This window comes from Heteronotia binoei, chromosome 2 (assembly GCF_032191835.1).
Source record: "Heteronotia binoei isolate CCM8104 ecotype False Entrance Well chromosome 2, APGP_CSIRO_Hbin_v1, whole genome shotgun sequence".
Lineage (NCBI taxonomy): Eukaryota > Metazoa > Chordata > Lepidosauria > Squamata > Gekkonidae > Heteronotia > Heteronotia binoei.
The window spans coordinates 31,031,259-31,047,558 of NC_083224.1; the positions used below are offsets into that span (position 1 = coordinate 31,031,259).

Genomic DNA, 16,300 nt, shown 5'->3' on the forward strand with positions numbered 1-16,300 from the left:
CAGATAAAAATAATGCTTGGAAAATCTGCAAGTGTAAAAAAGGATTTCTTTGTTGTCCTTTCCCTAACATTTTAAACTTTTTCAGATCATACAAAGAAAGCTATTTAATACTTAACAATATGTAGACTCCTTCGAGGTGTCTTGAGCATACAAGAAATATCATTGATTATGTTGTCCACAACTCGTTGGTTGCCAAAACACTGTGTATCAGTATAGAATATATCTCTGTCAAGATAAGATGTAAATAAATAAACAAAATATTAACAGACCCATTTAATTCTGACGTTGCCCCTAAAGAAAGCACTTGTCTTGAGTTTCATCAGCGTTTCTGTGCTAGCTGCCTGCCTCCACCTGAATTCCGTCCTGCCCTCCTCCCCATCTTCAGCACAGAACAATCACAAAACAGATAAAAAGTTATTGGGCTGTGGGTTTTTTACGGCTCCGAATCATGGGTTTTATACTGTCATCACCTGCGACTCCTTGAGCACTTTCATCAGCGCTGCCTTCGCACCATCCTCAACATCCACTGGAGTGACTTTGTGACCAACACTGAAGTCCTCAAGAGGGCGGAGGTTACAAGCATCGAGGCACTGCTGTTGAAGACGCAGCTGCGCTGGGCAGGGCATATTTCTAGGATGGAAAACCACCGCCTTCCCAAGATTGCTCTGTATGGCGAACTTTCCACCGGCCATCGAAATAGAGGGGCACCAAAGAAGAGGTACAAGGACTCCTTGAAGAAATCCCTTGGCACCTGTCACATCAACCATCACCAGTGGTCTGACCTAGCCTCAGATCGCAAAGCATGGAGGCACACCATCCTCCAGGCTGTCTCTTCCTTTGAGAACGCACGCATAGCTGGTCTTGAGGACAAAAGGAGATTGAGGAAGAATTGCACTGCTACAGCACCAACCCCAAATCAGACTTTTCCCTGCAGCCACTGTGGCTGGATCTGCCTGTCCCGCATTGGTCTTATCAGCCACCAGCGAGCCTGCAGCAGACGTGGACTACTGCACCCTTCTTAAATCTTCGTTTGCGAAGTCAAGCCGAGAGAGAGAGAGACATGGTAGAACACCCATCTTCAATATATTTCACCCATCACTCATCTCCAAGATGGTGGCCATCGAAATACGTCAACTGAATATAGCACCTTAACTTAATTTTAGCTGTAATTTAATGTAACTGTTTTAACTGTATGTATTAATTGTATTTTAAAATTGTTTTATAAATCATGGTATACCATGTCATGTTAGCCGCCCTGAGCCTGCTCCGGCGGGAAGGGCGGGATATAAATAAAAGTTTATTATTATTATTATTATTATTATTATTATTCATAAACTATTTGCAGACTTACTAGGTCCCCTCTCCCCCAGGAGCAGGATTTCAGAAGCCATTTTGGACTGCTGTGGAGGGAGGAAATAGATAAAATTGTGCTCTGCAAACATAACTCCTTGTGCCTACAGAAACATGATAACCCAGGATAGACCAAACAGGTGTGAGAAAACTCTGGAACAAACTGCATTGTGATAACTGGGATACAAGTAGGCTGAAGACGGGTCTTTCACAATTCAGTATAAAAGCAAAAAATAACCTGAGATAATTCCAGGGGTAAACATGAGTTCAGTATAAAATTTCAGTCTGGGAATGATGATGAACCTGGGATAAATCACTAGTGGGAAATCTCCCATGGTGTTCAATCCCCTCAGTGACAAGATAGCAGCCCTTAATGGACTGCTAATGTCACTGGAGATTGTTAGCCCATCAGTGACCATACACTGGCATAGTTTTGACAGAGTATCCTGCCTCAACCATGACCTCTCAATCATTACTGGGGAAGATGAGAATCCCTCTCCCTTCCCTCAAAATGCAGTGGCAGCCAACAGTTCTCATGAGTAAACTGCTTCACTGGCTGCTACTGGGCATTGGCTTGACCGAAAAAGTTACTTTGAATACATACTCAGGATCACTTATCAAAGATTAGCTGTGCTTTAAATATTGAAGTATTCTGCTTTGTAAATATACAACACCTAGGTAGAATAAGCAGATTCTTCTTGTAAGACAATTTAAAATTGACATCCACTCATCTTGTCATAAAGAACGCTAGTCCCAACAAGTGCCTATGTTGAAGAAACATTTAAATTTATACGCCAAGACCCATAAGCAAGTTTTGCAAAGCAGATAATAAAAGTTAGATTGTTACACTATTAAAACAGCACTCTTACTGGTGTATATCTATTAAATATTCTATTAGTTGCTCTGAGGCATGAGTTTGCTTGTTGGATTATAAATGTTCAAGGAGTATAAAGTTCAAACAGTCCGAAATACTTCACTTATCAATAGTGCATCGTATCTGAGAAGTTTAGCAGTTTAAAGTGCATTTTAGGCTTTGAAATTAGATTCTAAATATCTCAAATATTATTATTACCTTTTAGTTGCATAAATATTGGTCTGCACCATCTTATAGATGACAGATAATATTTTAAGGAATAGTGCTGAAATGTAAAACATAATTTATAAATATTATCCATCTTATTGAAACAATGGATTACTGTTAGATGCATTTTCAAATAGATGACTTTTAAAAATACTTTAATTTTAAAATATTTACACATAGAAAGAGAGGGAAAAAAATAAAGTTTATGCTTATAGTTCCTAATCTAGTAAGTGGCATATATGAGAGCCAGTTTGGTGTAGTGGTTAAGTGCGCGGACTCTTATCTGGGAGAACCAGATTTGATTCCTCACTTCTCCACTTGCAGCTGCTGGAATGGCCTTGGGTCAGCCATAGCTCTTGCATAGTTGTCCTTGAAAGGGCAGCTTCTGTGAGAGCTCTCTCAGCCCCACCTACCTCATAAAGTGTCTGTTGTAGGGGAGGAAGGCAAAGGAGATTGTGAGCCTTTCTGAGACTCTGAGATTCAGAGTGGAGGGTGAGATATAAATCCAATATTATCATTATCTTATATGTGAAAGCCTGTTCACATTATGCGATCTCCTTCGATGGGTCATGGCTAGAACATCTTGGGCTACATATGTACAACCTGTGATGTTTTGGGGTGATCTGGAAATAAGGGGTGCCCAATTCTGCCAGTGTTTTTTTTTTTTTAAATCAGTCATTTCGTGCAGTGTGATGTCATTTCTGGCGAAAACACAGAAATGATATGGTGCTACTCTAGAGATTGCCAGAATTCTGTGTTTTTACCATATTCTTAGTGACAATGCACACTGCACACAACAGTGGCACCCCCCATGTCTCCCCCCACCCCCAGCCACTCAGTGCTCCAACTCTTCCTCATTTCTCCCTGCCCTTGTGTGATTTTTTTCTTATAAAAATCTCCAAAATGGTTTCCTTCTCATAACATCTAAAGAAGTGAGCTCTGACAGCAGCTCATAATAGCATAAATGTTATTCTAATCAGCCACTGAACTTCTGCTTTATTTTGCTACAAGAGACTAGCATGACTGCCCCTCTGGGACACACACTGCAGTTTTAAATTAGTTCATGTAACTTTTTGATCTATATCTAAAGGATACAAATTGCTTTAAGTGTACTGCAGAACATTACAAAATGGTAAATTAAATCAATATCTAGGAGTTTTTTACTTACCAAACTTTGGGGCTGATTTGGGACAGTCACTTCTTATTTTCCTTGTGGTACAATTAGATGCCATCTGCAAACCTACAGAATCTTTAAACCTGTTATTTTGTAAATCAATTCAGTTTTTAAAGATAATATTCTTTGTCATATACTTCTTTGTCATATACTCGCCATTATCATGCAAAACACAAAATGTGGCCAATATGTAGCATTAGACAACAACAAACTTTGAAGATTATGACACAGTGAAAATATAATTTTCTTCCTTTCATTCTTTTGTATTCAAAATACATGACTGTTCTGAGCCAATTAATAAATAAAGTGATCAAAAGTGGCTTGGGAGCATGCTTGACAGTAACATTTTAAATTGACAAGTAATATCCATGATGAAAGGGGAAAATAATTGCAATAAATATTGTTCAAAATAATTACAAAGTCCAACAGAAGGATAAAACCTAGGTGAAAACATATTATACGTTTAAGAATTCTCTGGGGTTAGTTAATGATTGCTATGCGTCAGTGATCCCTATGGATGTGTCAAGCAGAAATTAATAGTGCATACAGTATACAGCAACAAAACCCCTGAGCCCAGAAGGATCAAGGCAAAGTGTAGGTACATAGAACTGATCAAGTGGGGGTGTCCCACAGGAACTTGCAGGGGCATCTAATTTTCCCCTGTATCCTCTCCCCCATTACTTCCTCTTTCTCTTCTGTAGCAGTCCCATAGCATCCCCTTTTCTTGCTTCCTTCTCCTTCCCACCAGCCAAAACAACCTTCCCTCCTTCCCTCCCCTTGTCTGGCTGAGTTGAGCAGTGGCAACCACTGCCTGGCTGACTTGCACAGTCACCACTACCTCAAGGATGGGCCAAGTTGCATGGTGGCTGCCATTGCACAGCCCAGCATCCAAGTCCACCTATATTCCCCCAAAGCTTTGCTTTACAGAAACCAAGACTTGGGATAGCAATATTTTTGTAGATACCTAGCAACACCCTCTCACAATGGCCCTGAGATCTCAGAACACAGTCTAAATGGGTTTTTTTTTTCTTAAAGTTGCAGGAGTTGTTTCTATTATTTGTGGAAGTTTAATCCCCCAGTGCATTTTCCCCTAGATTTGGCTGCAAACCGGCTGGGACTTCCTTCAGGTTTTACAGAAATCTCCCCTGTCTGTCCCTGGCTCCATTTTGCAGATTTTTTGATCTACACCCTATTGCCAGGTTCAGAATTAGATATATCAGGGGTGGCCAACAGTAGCTCTCCAGATGTTTTTTGCCTACAACTCCCATCAGCCTCAGTCAGCATGGCCAGTGGCTGGGGCTGATGGGAGTTGTAGGCAAAAACATCTGGAGAGCTACCGTTGGCCACCCCTGAGATATATGATGATACACCTGGTTCATGAGTTTACTATTCACAAACAAGATGGGGTCGTAAGATCAGTTGTACAAATGACAATTGTAAAGTGGGTTGGATTGAGGACAGTAGATTCAATAAAAACTATGTTGAAAAACTGGATCTTGATAATAGACTTACAAGAAGAGAACTGTTATATTTCCAGTTTGTTAACAAGTATTCTATGTTGGTCTAATCATTTATTAATTTTAGTTTCTTTTTAGCATACAAGGCAATTCATCCAATTTTCTCAGGGAAAATGCTATATTTAATGTATGTCAAAATATCCACTAACCCCTTTTCCCCCCTACAACAATTCCTCCCCAAAAAACCAACAGAACTGGGTTCCACAGAATATAAGGATTTACATAATGTTGAAAGGTATAATTTAGGGTTGCCAATCACCTCAGGAGGTGGGACATCTCTTGCCACCCAGCAACTGTTATTTCCTGGCACTCCAGTGGTTGGCAAGATAAACTCATTTTACAAAACCTTCAGTTGGTGTGAAGTGATGGTGTGAAGTCACTTTTGAGAAAACCCTAAAAGTGATGTCAGTCCTGTCTAGGAATCAATAGAAAATCTATGGTGAAATCATAGTATTTAACCATAGAGTTTCTGGCAATTCCTGGACAGGACTAATATAACTTCTGAGTTTCTCCTGGAAGAGACATCATGCCATCAACAACGGCACCCCCATGTCCCCTCCCTCCATCCCCAAATCCCCACTGGTCTTCAGGCACAGCCTAGTAACTCTAGTATAATCACAGCAAAACATTTCTTGATGATATTATGTCTTGTATTGTTTTGTTGCAAATTATTACATTTACATTTTCACTTTTTGAATGCATTGCTTTTTATGTCCTTAAGGTGGCAGAAGACACCACACACTATAAAAATGCACAAGAGCCTACAGTCAAGGAAAAAACCTGAAAAGATATTTCAATACAATTATTGATTTCCATTCCTATGTCACACTATTCCTTGGGAAGTACCTTAAAACCTGCCATATAATTCTCAAAATTAGATGCATTCTTTTGCTATTTGTGAGTAATGCAGTTCCAAAAATGGAAATATTCAGATAGTTCTTCATTTTTACGCTTGGGTGCTCTATGGGTTGGATCCAACCAGTTTTCCCATTGGAGAAAAAGGAAGGTTAGGTCTGCTTTAATCATCAAAAAGGTTATGCTGGGGATCCTGGAATTTGCTTGGACAAAACTCATATGGGATGAAGGCAGGCAATCCAAATTGGAGGATCTCCTGCCCCAAGCTAGGGACTGGCAACCATATTATATGGTGTAAACAGAGCTGCATGTACACTGACTTCTCTGCCTTCCCCTCCCCACTGCAGTTATTTATGCCAATTCCCCTGTATTCCCCCATTAGTCAGTGAATCCTGAGTAATATCATGGGGTCAAAGTAGGGGGGGGGCATATAGGTAGGGAGGTTAGTTGTCAGGAAAAGCTAATAAGAGTCAAAATTCCTAAGTAACAAGCAATAACTACAGCTAAGATTGGAATAACGTATTAGGTAAGTGATGTAAATAGCAGTAAATTGGTATATAGATAATAAAGGGGTTAACAACAGATATGAGAACTAAGTCTGTGTCCAGTGGCACCTTTAATTCAGCAATCTCCTGTTCCCATCTGTTTATGAGCAATCTATCTCATATTTCTAACTAGTGTACTCTGGCAAACAGCACCTGTTCCAAATTAGTTCATCTTTCAGGATTTTTTATACCGGACAGGGGAACTTGAGAAATTAAAGAACAGAGATACCAGCTTCTTATCTCAGTACGCATGCTAAGTCACTCAGTTCTCACTTATAACCGTAATGCAAATAATAACATTCCAAAATTAAATCAGTAAAACAGTAAAAACACTAATATCACTCAGCTGTACTTTTCCCACAACGGTCTTCAGCTGACATTATCAATATAACCTGTTTGCAATTCTTAAGATCATTTAGAAAATTAATAATAATAATTACAACAACATGTGACATCAAGTTGCTGTTGAGCAATGGCGCCCCCTCAAGTGGTTTTCAAGGCAAGAGATGAACAAAGGTGGTTTGCTATTGCCTGCCTCTGTGCAGCAGCCCTAGTCTTCCTTGGTGGTCTCCCATGACAGCTTCTGAGGAGCTCTAACAAGCTCAGGATAGCCTCGGCTATTCAGTATGTTGATTTAATTATTTTATTGGAATTTCTATTTTATGTTGTTACCCTTCCTGGGTCCTAACTTTATTTAGGGAAAAGTAGGCTTAAAATATTTTAAATACCGGTAAGTATAAAATAAATAAACCCCTGTTCCTGATGTCCTCTGCCTGTGTTTAACAGACCCAATCTAATGCAGTAACAGCACATCACAAACAGCGTGTTTCTTTATGATATAATGAGGATGCCACAACTACTAACATTCTCCTTTTCTGATTTTTATAAGCCATAGCTATCAACAATTTTGCAACTATGACGGCTTGTAATTTGAAGTTGTCAGTAAGGATGAAAAATCAGCAACCCTTATATGTATGCCTTGCAGCAGCTCTTCAGCCTTCTGATTCATGAAGACCAACCCACCTTATTTACCTCCGGCCTCACTCTTTCATTAGCTTTCTACATGGCCTGCTATCATATTGACTGGCTGAAGACTGTCCCCTCAAGCTTCCATAGTAGTAGTATCCTGAGTAAATGAGACCTGAGAGGGATTGACTGTTCATTTGTGTCTGTGGCTTCTACATGACTGAGTTTGAATTGCTATTTCAGGATGCATATTGTCATTCACTTTCAGGACATATCTTCATGAACTTTTCAGCTTGAGACAGCTGTGGCTTTTAGCGAGCCCATGGTGACTTTTAGCCATAATTTCATGTGCTAAACCAGTAGTGTGAATGAATGAGAGTATTATGCATTAACTAACAATTACGCACTGCCACTCATGAAAAAGAGAATGGTTGAATTCAGATGTCATGAACCAACTCTAGTTTGTGACAGGATTGAACTTGGATTATCCTCAATCATATATGATCCCCCCCCCCGCATATGGACTCAGATTGAAGACTTCCTGGTTTGAAACGCACAAATCAACTTTCAGACACAAACAAATCAAAGTTTGTGACGGTTGACAGACATGACCTTTTTTTTCAGATTTATCACCAAATATGAGAATGAAGTGGAAACAACAGTAAGTGCACCATGACTTGGCTCATATGAAGAAGAAACAAGAGCAAATTTGTGATATTGTTAGATTTATCAAGGACAGTGAAAGATACTTACTGTATGTTATCCCAATCTGATCTGTTATTGTAGAAGAGAACAGGTGCTTCATTTCTGGACAGACTTGTGATAATATCTTCAATAACATTTTCAATTGCTCTAAGAACCTCAGAGCTGAAATAAATTATGAAATTCAGTTTCAGTTTGAATATCCAGCATGTACAATCAGTGCCCAAATCTGCAATGAAACTCTGCTATATCATTAATTGCTTTGATTAATTAACACTGCAAGAAACTCCATACTGGACTTTGTCTTGCTTTAAGTGCCCCTAGTTGCCATTTTGTATGCCTGAGCTTTAACACTATAAAGTATATTATAAGCCACTCCTCATGCGTTGTTTTTTTTCCCCCAGCCAGCCAAACAGTTGAATCAACTGGTTTAAAACAACTATGATTAATGTTTTAAATCAAATGATGTAATATTAGCTTTGGCCAGAGTTTGACTTAACTTGTTTTTAAATGCTGCAAACTTCAAAAAATGTTCAAGGGTATAATATAAGTACTTCCTCTCTACCACAGCACATTAACCTTTTGATCTGACACTTTGAATGAGTGCCTGTGGTTTTTAATTATATGAAGCTTTTGGCTGGATAGCAACATTGTGTATGTGACGGGGGAGATAAAATGTGTCATGAACTGAACTAAGAATACTGGTAGCACTCCTCATATAACAAAAATAGCAGGTTGATCTGAGTTTCCTATGAACAAAATAGATTTTCCCCTACAATTCACTTTTCCTGCCTTCTGCTTTTGGCAGACTATATTGCAAAGAATAGTCCACAGATGCTGCATTATTTGTTAAAATTCAGGTATAGATTCCATTTTTAGCTTAAGAAACACAAACAACTTTTAAGCACTCCTAAGCTTTCTTTAGCTCAGGGAATGTTTTTACTTGTACAGCACACACCCATGCCATATTACAAACCACTTTAGAGAGTTCTTTTGGTATCAAAAATTTCCCTTGAAAATGGTGGCAGTGATAGAGAACAGTTTGGCTGCAGTTCAAAGAACATTAAGTCCAAAGCCCGTTTTGGCAAGAAGAATTAGTTGTGTGGCTCTTTGGATCCTGGCTTCTTCTAACTCTGAATTATCACATTCAGTTGTGGATAAGAATATGGTCCTCCTTCCTTAAACAGGAGCACATTGGTTGCATATATCACAATGAATCTCCAGCACAGAATACATTCCACCCAATTAAAGAATCACAGAGTACTTTTTGAATATGATTGTATATTTTTTATATATTGCACAAAAGGATATTGGGAATTATTTCTATCAAAGGGCTAGTATTTATCAGAATCAGAAGGAATATAGAGCTTGAACAACTAATGTTCAGTTTTCAAATATGAAAACTGAAAAAAAGCCATGTTTTGGCTTGAAAAGGCTGAGAATAAAACAAAAATGATTGATAGATTCAACAGATGGGGTCCATTGGACTGATGATTTGCCCCATTTCCTGTTGGTACTGTTCACCAAGTTAAGAACATAAGTTACATCTGATTGCTTCAGTTTCCGCAATTGTAATGATCACTTATGACCCATGTGTATTGAATTTTATCACAGTTCTGCATTAGTCAGATAATTTAGCCAGACAGTTTCTGTTTCATCTTTAGAAATGTATGGCTAAGCAATCAGTGCCAAATAACAGATCCAAGTTTCACATCCAAACTTAATTTCTGGGGTTTGAGGCTAACTGTAGTTGAGAGTGCTTTAAAGGAGAAAGGCAAGGATATGAACAGCATGCTCAAAAGAACACATCACATATGCTCTTTATTTCAATTTACCTCCTTGAAGATGAAGTAACCTTTAAGACGAAAAAAGATACATTACGGGCCAAACATGCCAACTTAAAAAGCACTCGGCATTAATTACAGAGAAATCTAAGCTGGGAACAGCAAGGCACTACTGATGTATCACACAAGGATAAAACCTGTCAGCTTATTTCCAACAGGTCACAGCATGAGCATTTTTTTTTTTTTTGGCAGCACAAGCAGAAATGCACTTAAATCATTATTTCACAACACGCATTTTTGTTTTTTTTTTGGGGGGGGGGGGAATCCAGTTGCCAAATTAACCCCAGTATTTTAGCAAACAATGGCATTTGAACACAGAGAACACAGATCAAAATTATGGTAAATTAAATTATGAAACTATGTTGCTTAAACCAAAAATATTACAATGGTAATCTTTTATACCGTTTGTATTCAATATTCTAGTATGCACACAGAACTAGAATGTACTTTTCTCAGTCCTTATAACCAGTGTTGCAATTCCCTGTTATATGAAAAGGCCCAGTAAAGTAACTGGGAGTACTATTTTGTAAATATTTGTAGGCTCACATTTTAGGAAATCAGTGAGTGGCAATGATGCTGCCTTTGGAAAATATACATGAACATAATTTCTGAACAGCTGGAGAGCAGGGTTAAAAACATGAGCTATGTATAACTCTGCGCTCCAACACTTGTAATTTTCCCTTCTTTGGTATTACTGATATAACTTTTTGCTGTGCATATTTATTTAAGTAATTGATTTTCATATGGATTTATAGTCCACCCATCCTGAAGGCTCAGAACAGACTTGACAAGTTAGCAGAACAGAGTAAGATTTAATGTAATGCTATGAAATGTTCCCTCCTTTCAATTTAATTCTATACATAGTTCTATCTCATACATCTGGAATGAACTGAAATTGATGTACTCTTTTTTTTCTTTTTGCTTGTTTCTGGTTTATGGAGGTATGAAGGCAATGACACATAAAGAAATGGAGCAGATGTTGGTTTCTATAACAATATTTAGCCAGGGTGTGTTTGCTGACTTTTATGGAGAAACGTTTTTTGCATGCAAATTGTATATGTAAAAATGTATTCTGTAGGGCTTCCAGATCTGGGTTGGGAAGTACCTGGAGTTTTGGGGGGATGAAGCCTGGGGAGGGTGAAGCTTAGGGATGGGAGGGACCTCAGCAGGATGTAATATCATAGAATCCATCCTCCAAAGCAGCCATTTTCTTCAGGGGAACTGATCTTGGTCATCCAGACATCAACTGTAATAGTGGAAGATCTCCAGGTGCCAAGTGGAGGCTGGCAGCCCTAGATATGAGATGGCCACATCACTGTGGAGTGAATAAATTTCACAATTGTGAAGTAAGGACTGGAGCTTCGGACTCCATTTAAGAATCAACCCTATGCCACAGCCTGGACCTTTCCTTTTGGAGAACCCAGCATTGATTTGGCATTTGTGAGACTTTGCGGTGTGAGCGTGGTCAGTGTTCTTTTTCTATCAATGGGATTAATTTCACTTAATGTCTTTGAATTTTGTTCTATATTTATAAAGCACTAGTAAGTTTTGTATTATTACTGAGGCTGGTTTTTCGTGGAGGTATATTTACCTTTTTTCCCTAATCCATTTTCCATGTTACTCAATCTGGTTGCCTTAACCTCCAAGTGGTGCCTGAAGGACTCCCAGAATTACAACTGATCTCCAGAAGAAAGAGATCAGTTCCCCTGGAGGAAATGGCTGCTTTGGAAGGTGAACTCTATGGCATTATACTACACGTAGGTCCCTCCCCTTAGAATCTCATCCTCCTCAGGCTTCACTTCCAAAGCTGGCAACCCTATAAAATGTATCATATAGCAGAGCTGGCAAAACCTCAGTCTGAGATATAGGAGATGTGTTGCCAGTCAAACAGACACCCCAGAACAAGCAGCATTATATGTTTAAAATATGGACATTTTTGCAGTCTCTTTCTGGAAATCATGTTGTCTATTCATGTGACATTTTAAATTCAAAACTGGGCATACAACTACAAGGACAGAAGTGCAGAGGCAACTATCCAGTTTGTCTGTCAGCACACCATTGAAGGAAACATCTCACACTGGCATGAGATCTGAAGTGAATTACGTTGCTATGCAGCAAAGCAAGTTGCATGCTGTGTGTTAGTACATTATAATTTTAATGTTTGATGCTTTATTTATTGTACTTTATTGTTTTATACTTGTTGTACACCACCAAGAGAGCTTCAGCTATGAGCGCTATAGAATTAAAGGGGGAGGAGATTAGATTTATACCCCACCCTTCACTCAGTCTCAGAGTGGCTAACAATCTCCTTTCCCTTTGTCTTCCCATAGCAGTCACCTTCCCATAGCAGTCACCCTATTAAGAAATAGTTCTCAAGTGTAAAAATGAGCTGCTGGTGACCAAGTTCAAGATAAATTCACAATAGATTATTCTCCATTACTATGTATGTGAAAGTTGGACAGGAACAAAGCTGACAAGAACGACATTGATTCATTTGAAATGTCATGTTAGAAACGAGTTTTATGGATACTGAGTACCGCCAAAAACACAAGTCTGAACTCTTCCTAGAAGATGAATGGCTAAACTGCGGCTAAGGTTTTTTGGTCACATTATAAGAAGACAAGAAGAGGAAGTAGCCTGCCCTTCACTACCTGAAGGAGTCTCAGAGCAGCTTACAATCTCCTTCCCTTCCTCTCCCTACAACAGGCATCTTTCTTTGCCTGTTCTGAGGAGGAAGTGGTTGGGATCAAGAAATAATTGAATTTGTAAGGGAAAAGTTTTGGAGCTCAGATCAGTTGGGAGAAATCAAAACTCACAGACGTCACCAAAGGAGCGGAAGGGGGTTGGAGTGGTGAATCTTCAGGAAGGAACAGAAGTTTTGTGAAAAGGAGAGGAAGAACATATGACTCAATCTATTAGGATTTTAGGAATCTGGTTTGGTACAGCCCCTGGGGCATGGAGAAAGAACTGGGATGAGTGGGCTGATAATGTAGAACAGAGGATGGGACGGTGGAAGAATTGCAGTTTGCCTCTTTATTGTGCCAACTGTGTTAACGTCTACATGGAACCGGGAGGGAATTACATGGCTCAAATGTATCCTCCTGAGCAGAGTCATCATAGAGATCACCACAAAGGTTGAAAAGTTTGTCTTGAGGATCAAGCATTTCCCTGTAGTGAAAGTAGACGTATATGGAGCAGTGGAAAAAGGAGAGTTAGGGATGTGTGAGATGGAACTTTGGTTTCTTAGTTGGTTCCTGGCTCTTAATTTTGAAAGGCCCAAAGAGGGTGGAACTGAAAGAGAAAGTAAGAGGTGGCCATCCTTTTATAACATTTTGAAAGATATAGAATGGGCAGAGAGGTGATGGAGAAGAGAAGAACATACCCTTAGGGTCATAGAAAAAAAATAAAGGAAGTGCTATTCAGTTTCCTAGTTGAGATAATTAAATTGCTTAAAAAGTAGAAAGTGGATTCAGTCCAGGTAAAGGAACTGGCTGAGGAAAATGCTTCTTGGAAGTTGCATTTAAAAGCTCAGAAAGAATATAAAGAACTGTATGATGTAAAACTGAGAGAGAAGATGGGTGCAGAAAGCAAGGCAAAAGAGATGAAGAAGGAAACTTTTGAAGAGAGTGCCTTTTAGTGTGTGGGAGACCAGGTGGAGGGCTCTCTGCGGGACTCGGAATATAGTGGAGTCCAACCTCTGGCTCAAACAAAATCAGCAAGTGTGCTAATGACCCGACTGTGCTTTCACAAGAGAAACCGTTCAGCATTTTGTGAAAGACTGCACTACATCTAGGGAAGTATGGGTTGGACTGGCTAAGATTCTGAAATGGCCTTGGATAAGAGAACACCAGTGGGAGAGCGTGTTATTAGGTTTTGAACCATCACAGGAAGTCAGAGGACCACAAAAACTGCAAGAGAGGAATCTCAGAGGACCACAAAAACCGCAAGAAAGAACACCAGAGAAGCAGACAGGGCGGTGGAAAGAAAGTCTCGTAGTAAACCATTAGACTTGTGAACTTGATAACTATAGAAGTGTTGGAATGGATGAGATGGAAGCAACTTTGGAAAATGAAAAACACAACCCCGGAGAGAACGATTATGCATATCTGTAAAAAACGAAAACAGCTAGTGACATACAACAGACAAAAGACACCTAAATATAAATGGGATTGGTGCTTGTGGTTGATGGGAAGTGTGTAACCTATAACATAAAGTTGAAAGGACAAATACAACAATGCAAGATTGTACACCTTGTTATGAATACTTGTAGAAAAATCTATATGTTATATTTTGATTTTATGGTATTGGTAATTTGTTTAGTAAAGGAAGAACTTATATATGTGTGTAATTATGAGAAATTATGAGAAAGGATATGGTTTATGTGACTCGTACAGTTCAGGAAAGAGTTTATGTAAAATTTGGTGGGCTCTGCTGTTGTAAATGCTTAACAGTACGTAGGATGGTAATTTAAACAATAAAAAAAATTATCCCCCCCCAAAAAAAAGCATTTTCCCACAACATATGAAGTGGCCTTATACTGAATCAGACTGAATAAACCAGAAGCAACTCCAAGGTACTTATCACAGAGATAAGCAAGTAATGGCACATACTACCACTTTTCTCCTCCATGTATGTTTTGTGATGTGTTTACCCGTGAACAGAGCTTTTGGGATGCAGGAAGTGTGGATAAACAAGGTCAACCAATTTGCACAGTACAGCACAGCAGAAGAAAAGGCTGTGTACAAGTACACATGCATCTCACTCTTGAGACTCCAATAGCATTACCAGCCTCCAGGTGGGGCCTGGAGATCTCCCGGTTTTACAACTGATCTCCAGACAACAGAGACCAGTCCCCCTGGAGAAAATGTCTGCTTGGGAGGGTGGCCTCTTAAGATCTTTTACCCCACTGAGGTCCCTCCCCTCCCCAAGCTCCACTCTTTAGGCTCCATCCCCCAAATCTCCAGATGTTTCACAACCCACAGCTGGCAACCCTAGGCTCCAACTCTATTGCATCTTCCAATTTCCAGCACACTACTTTGCATGCTTACTCAGTAGTCAGTCCAGGGGTGGCCAAACTGTGGCTCAGGAGCCACATGTGGCTTTCACACGTATTTTGAGCCATTCAAAGCCCCCACCACCCCACTGGCCAGCTTGGAAAAGCAATTTGTCTCTTTAGATCACTCCTTCAAGTCAAGCCAACTGGCAGCTTGGAAAATTCATTTAAAGTTGCTTTCTTTCCACCTCTCCCTCCTCCAACCTTCCTTCCTTCTCTCAAACATCTGACATTCATATATTGAAGCTCTCAAACATCTGACATTTATCCCATGAGGCTCTTACGTTAGGCAAGTTTGGCCACTCCTGAGTCAGTCCCATGACGCTTAATGGGATTTACTCTCAAGTAAATGGGATCAGAATTGTTGTTACCTAGGGATTTCGCTGCAATGAACGGACACAAGGGGGTCACGCTTATTTCCAAGCGTTTTTCTCGCAGCTTCACTGAGCTCAGATCGGTGTTGGTGCAATAACGTAAAGAGGGACCAATCTGTTTCTCGGAGGAAGCTCATAGCGAAGCTAAAGCCAGGGCATCGAAACGGGGGTGGTCTGAAATGCGAAGATTTCCGTCAATCACGCGCCTCTCCCGCAGCGCGACAACGCGAAAGGTAAACCGCCGCCCGAACCAACCGGTTTTCCCGCCCTCCACGGAACAACGGAGAAAGCCTAAAGGGCAGCGAGCATCTGCGGCACGCCGACCGTTTTATGCCAATCTTGGGCCGCAGAGTGAACCAGGCAGCCAATCAGAGGAGAGAGAGAGAGAGAGACACATGCCGGTGTTCCGGAGAGAGCGAGTGGGGCGGGGTCGAGGCAAAGTTTGAACTGTGGAGGGTTCTTGGAAGCTTGCTTTTGTGGCCTTGTGTTTGAAGAGGCTGATTTAGAATATATTTTGGAAGAGTTGACAATAAATTGGAATGGAACTAAGGAAGGAAGGGAAGATAGATCCTGCAACCACAGACGCGTAGAGATAGCAGGGAAAGGGGTGCTGGAAATTTGTTAGTTTGGAAGAGTTGACAATAAATTGAGATGGAACTGCTGGAGAAAGAAAAAGAAAGAAAGATCTTGCATCCATAGATGCATAGAGAAAGCAGGGAAAGGGGGTGCTGGAAACTTGTTTGTCTTCAAAGTGCTACAGAAATCCTGTTTACTACACCTGCGGTAACAAGAGCAAGTCTAGTGTTAATGAGCTTGGGGGACTCTAGAGTTGCCAACCT

General features: G+C 40.0%; 1 protein-coding gene across 1 annotated transcript in view; it reads right to left on the reverse strand.

The window, feature by feature from the left end:
- Positions 1–15,764, reverse strand: part of SPO11 (SPO11 initiator of meiotic double strand breaks) — a 41,008-nt gene extending 25,244 nt beyond the window's left edge. Inside the window, exons 1-5 of the mRNA XM_060233233.1 lie at positions 15,459–15,764; positions 8,242–8,355; positions 3,600–3,688; positions 2,423–2,489; positions 117–225 (exon numbers count right to left, since the gene is read on the reverse strand). Of these exons, the coding sequence (XP_060089216.1) occupies positions 117–225; positions 2,423–2,489; positions 3,600–3,688; positions 8,242–8,355; positions 15,459–15,598 (519 nt within the window). The 5' untranslated portion in view covers positions 15,599–15,764. The remainder of the gene's footprint in view (positions 1–116; positions 226–2,422; positions 2,490–3,599; positions 3,689–8,241; positions 8,356–15,458) is intronic.
- Positions 15,765–16,300: the final 536 nt, after the last annotated feature.